Source organism: Saccostrea cucullata, unplaced genomic scaffold (assembly GCF_032062105.1).
Source record: "Saccostrea cucullata isolate Sc308-1 unplaced genomic scaffold, CSIRO_AGI_Scuc_v1 ctg16, whole genome shotgun sequence".
Lineage (NCBI taxonomy): Eukaryota > Metazoa > Mollusca > Bivalvia > Ostreida > Ostreidae > Saccostrea > Saccostrea cuccullata.
Genome location: NW_026933130.1, coordinates 325,995 through 330,679, shown reverse-complemented (window position 1 = coordinate 330,679; position 4,685 = coordinate 325,995). Strand labels below are relative to the sequence as shown.

The following is a 4,685-nucleotide window of genomic DNA, read 5'->3' as shown; positions in this document are numbered from 1 at the left end:
CACATCTACATGACACCCCCAACCATCTCCCAAAGGATGATTAAGCTACTGTGAAAAATGTAGGAGGAGTTCAGGGAAGAAGGGGCTTTTTGTATAAAAAACGTCATTTTTCGACCCCCATTTGATCCCTCGGGGCAAAATCAAAATTCCGAAACCTTACTGCACATCTACATGACACCCCCAACCATCTCCCAAAGGATGATTAAGCTACTGTGAGAAATGTAGGAGGAGTTCAGGGAAGAAAAGTGTGACAGACGGACGGACGGACGGACGGACGGACGGACGGACGGACATGAGTAACAACAATATACCCGAACTTTCTTTCGAAAGTGCGGGTATAACAATAAAATACTTTCTTTGGTTGTTAGTACGGGAATGAATGACGCAGCGGTTGCAGAAAAAATACATAACCCGCTTACGCGGGTTATGTAAATTTTTTTCTGCAATATAGCTGCGACATTCATTACCGTACTAACAACCAAAGAAAGACATTTTATTGTTTATATTTGTATCTGTTTAAATAATCATTTAAAGTAGGATTAAAAAGATTAATTATTGTATTGATGATACGTCCGTCTTTGTATGTTTCATTGATGGAACAGCCACTGATCAAGAAATCTTTACAGGTGATATGCTTAGTGTTGTTCACGCACTGATTAACGGCAATGGGTTTTCTTAAGAAATAAAGAAAATATTCAGTGGATGTAAATATAGTGTTTTAAAAAATATTTCTCGACGAATCAGATTCAGCTTATATAATTTAATAATATACTAGCGTTTCCTTTTTTTTAATAAAGAATGGTGATCGTGAGAAAAACATAAAACAACAAAAGCCTGCAAATGCTATTTAATACCAAAAACTGCTATCCTGCAAGATTGGTGAATTCTAAATAAAATAACTGTATATTTATTATTTTATCTGTCATACCTGGCAGGAAAAATGAATTGCAGACTTTTGAAGAAATAGTCAATAAAACCTAAATAAACAACATAATGTAGGTACATGTATAAAGATAAAATTTAATAGATTTTCATACGAAAATATCACAGATTATAGCTTCTTCTTTTCAGATATATCAAACAATTAGGTAAGTTCATTCAATTCCTGCGGAAAAATTTCCTTATTCTCTGGCACAGTCCAACTTTCTCGGTTCTCTTGGTTTTCTCTTTTTTCTGGAAAAAAAAATGGAATATTATATTTCAGAAAGCAAGGCTGTATAAATTAACAGATAAGCCATTCAAATACAGAAGATTTATACTTCAAGTATTCAGAAACATGAACTCACTGGGCAGCAACATGCTCCACAAAGGAATAAGCGCATCAGTGGGTGTCTGGTGAAATAATCGTTTTCTGCATGTACAACACTCTAAGACTCTGGTTCGTGGGCGGGGGAACCAATTATCTGTTAAAAAACATAATTGAAAAATCTTCTATAACAAAATAATGATATCGGTGCAATTCATAATGAAGAAACGTGTTTTTCTTGAGGATTGTATTTTATAAAGTACAAACCAAAAAATAAATTTATAAATTAAAAAAAGAAACAAATAATCTGCACTTATGTTGTCTTTGGTCTTTTCTTCGTTTAAAACATTTTAAGAAATGAAGGGAAAATATTTTCAGAGATCATCTGACTAATTTCCCCCCTTACCTCCGTTGACAGAAGCGTTATTTCTGTATCAATGACTTCCAGGCCAAATATATTTCTGTAACAGATATCAATCGTGTTAATTTTATAATCAGAAATATCAATGCAAATTGTTGAATTATTCAAAGTGGATATTTAAAACCACGTCTTTTTAAGGTTTTGTTTTATTAACACATTCTTACTTTGTTCGATTCTCGGTGCTGCAAGAAGGAATATTTCCATCCTTCATGGTGGTTTGCGAACTTCCTGCGACATTTGAGCTCTGTAATTAGAATTAGACATAGGTAAGTAAAAAGGTAAGTAAATGATCATATTTTATTTGGTGGAATGATATTTTACATGTACCAAAACTTTTTTTTTTTAAATATTATCTAACCTGGGACTCATTGGGTTCTTTTGCACTAGTGTTTGTTCCACTGGTATGGGTTTCAGCTGTGTTTATCGCTGTTCTGTCGTCTTTGTCCAATACGCGGGGAAGGTACTGAGCGTGAATCTCTCCTATAACAATCCCAGATTTCGCATCAAAAATGGGCGTCAGTCTCTTCATATGTTGTATCACAGAGTCGTCGATTTGTGGTTCCTCTTCCAATATTCCAGGTAATTCATTGCAGCTTGTGCTGGCTCCAGCCCCTTGAATCTCTTCTCCCAGATCCAATAACTGACTTTGTAAGTCTTCCTTAGGTATCTTTGGCTCCATGAAGTGTTTGCCTTCATCACTCAACTGAAATGCAGAAATCTAAAAACAAGTGTAAGAAATATTAAGAATTCTTAGCTCGTAACGATGGTTAAAGACTCATTGTATCGATATACTATTTCTTGTAGCATTAATATTTTGTTTAATTTTTACCTTAGAATTGGTCACTTCTGATGTTGAGGATTCGGTTGCTACATCTGCAGCACCTTTGACCTCTGCCTGACCTACACGCTCTTGGGGCACAGGGACATCTTCCTTACTCTGAAATTCAATGAACTTTTTAAAAAAAGATTTTGTTTTTTTTGATGAAAAAGGAGAGAAATACATTTTCAAAAACAAAGTTAGCTGCGTGAAATAAAAAAAACCTAATAAATTCGTTTTAGTTTAATAAGTAAAATACACCAACCACACTAGTCACAGGGTCCTCTCCAAAATCCAAGATCTCGTTCTATAAAAATCATAACAATTAGTAGAAATGATTAAAACCTTAATAAAAAGCTTTATGTATCAAAGAATGCTTATTATTCTAGGTTTTCCTAAAATGTTTTCCCTATATATCCTTTTTTCAAACATTACAATAACCATTATCAAGCATTCTTTTTTGATGATTATGTAACTGACGTCACAGTTGCTATTATATCGCAATATTAATTTTATTACGGAAATGTCTGCTTTAAGTTATTCAACTGTACATTATATTTGCATGTTGAAACAAAAGCAGAATCACGTTCATAACATATTGAAAACGTACTGTTCTGCAAAAAATAATATATGATTAGTCGTAAAAATCGTAGGAAAAAAAAACATGTCCCCTATTTCCAAAGCAGCTAAGTTAAAATGTTTTGTTTGTTTGCTTGTTGTTGTTGTTGTTTTTTTTGTTGTTTTTTTTTTGTTGATGTACAAATCTTAAAGCGCATATTTTATGTAGATGATATTTTGATGACTTTATGAATATATTTTCTCTATTTATATTTTTTTACTAACACAATTAATATCCGACCACTGTTTCTTTCAAATAATTTTCTTATTTTGTAAAGTTGATGGTGGACTCTGCTTCTGCTTTCACTATAAAATTAAATGATGCAAAAGAAAATGCACTGGGTATAACTGCAACATTATACGCACCTGTTCTTTAACTAAGTCTGTACAAAGTTTCTACTCACCTGGTTATGGGTGTTCATTGTTTTCAAGTACAAGGCTTTGCTTCTGATCAGATGACAACACTATTCCGACATTCGTTGCTAATAGTCTAAGGTATAATGACGTCATAATTGCTATTGTGACGTTGCAGCTTTCTGTGACGAATAATTCTTTCGGAATTTTGTTAGGGCCTACTTTGGGTCTAGTAAAATAATACAAATACACAATTTAAAGAAGTAAAAATAGATTGTTTTTATAAGACCACTTTGACGCGAAATTTAAAATATTTTTAATAAATTAATAAAATCAGTTCAAGTGTGGACTTACGTAAAAATGTCCTCTTATAGGTATTGTTTTCCCAATTTTTTTATTAACATAAAAGATTTGGTTTATTTTCCTGTAGTAAACTTACATTTAGATGCCCCTCTGTGGCTCACGCCCTCGTTTCTGTTGCTGTAAGGTTGCGCAATTACAAGGTTGGGGGGGGGGGGGGGTACTTCGAAGAGAAATTGGAGTTTTGACAGATTACTCTTATTCATTTTGTGTGATTTTTTTTTTGGGGGGGGTAGCTTTCTTTTAATACTATTGCTTCTGATATGTTTTTTTTTTTCAAATAAAAGAAGGAGTAGGCATTTACTTTTTTTGTTCACCTGTCCCACCCTTATATTGAATATTACTTGGCAGAGCTGAATTTCCAAAAGCCAAAAAACATCAGGCCGATATGTTTTTATTTACAATTCTTTAAAAGACTTACAAGTATAAAAGTTACAAGAGGAACAACTCTTAAAGTTTAGGGAATGCCCCATCGAGTTCTCTCCCTTTGTTCTGTCATTCCACCATGCATCTTTTGATTTACAGTCGGGAATATTGTAGAAGTAGTTTTACTATAACTGTCTGTAGATTTAACTCATGCAAAGTAAGTACATGTACCAGTGTTTGAGAGTTTAACAATCTTTGAAACAGTTAGTCTCACTGCAAACCAATCCAATTTTCTGACATGGTCCTCGAAACAAAACATGATAGATTCTATTCAGGGCCGGGGCGATCATGAATCGAAATGAAATTGACAAGGAATGGATGAATTATAAGTATTTCTTTTCGTATTTGCACTATAATAATTGATATGTACAAGATTAACAAAGTGCGCGGGGACTCTCTCTCTCTCTCTCTCACGCTCTGCTTTGGATACATACTTCCAACTA

General features: G+C 33.6%; 1 protein-coding gene and 1 long non-coding RNA gene across 2 annotated transcripts; both read right to left on the bottom strand.

Moving 5' to 3' along the window:
• Window positions 1-1,051: 1,051 nt before the first annotated feature.
• Window positions 1,052-1,931, bottom strand: LOC134237329 (uncharacterized). Its single transcript, XR_009985810.1, has 4 exons — window positions 1,832-1,931; window positions 1,653-1,707; window positions 1,287-1,403; window positions 1,052-1,173 (listed from the first exon to the last, which is right to left on the bottom strand). It is a non-coding gene; the product is annotated as an uncharacterized LOC134237329 (long non-coding RNA).
• Window positions 1,932-2,016: 85 nt separating this feature from the next.
• Window positions 2,017-3,719, bottom strand: LOC134237334 (uncharacterized). Its single transcript, XM_062719440.1, has 4 exons — window positions 3,507-3,719; window positions 2,750-2,791; window positions 2,497-2,604; window positions 2,017-2,385 (listed from the first exon to the last, which is right to left on the bottom strand). The coding sequence occupies exons 1-4, from the start codon at window positions 3,522-3,524 to the stop codon at window positions 2,017-2,019; spliced, it is 537 nt and encodes a 178-aa protein (XP_062575424.1). The 5' UTR covers window positions 3,525-3,719.
• Window positions 3,720-4,685: the final 966 nt, after the last annotated feature.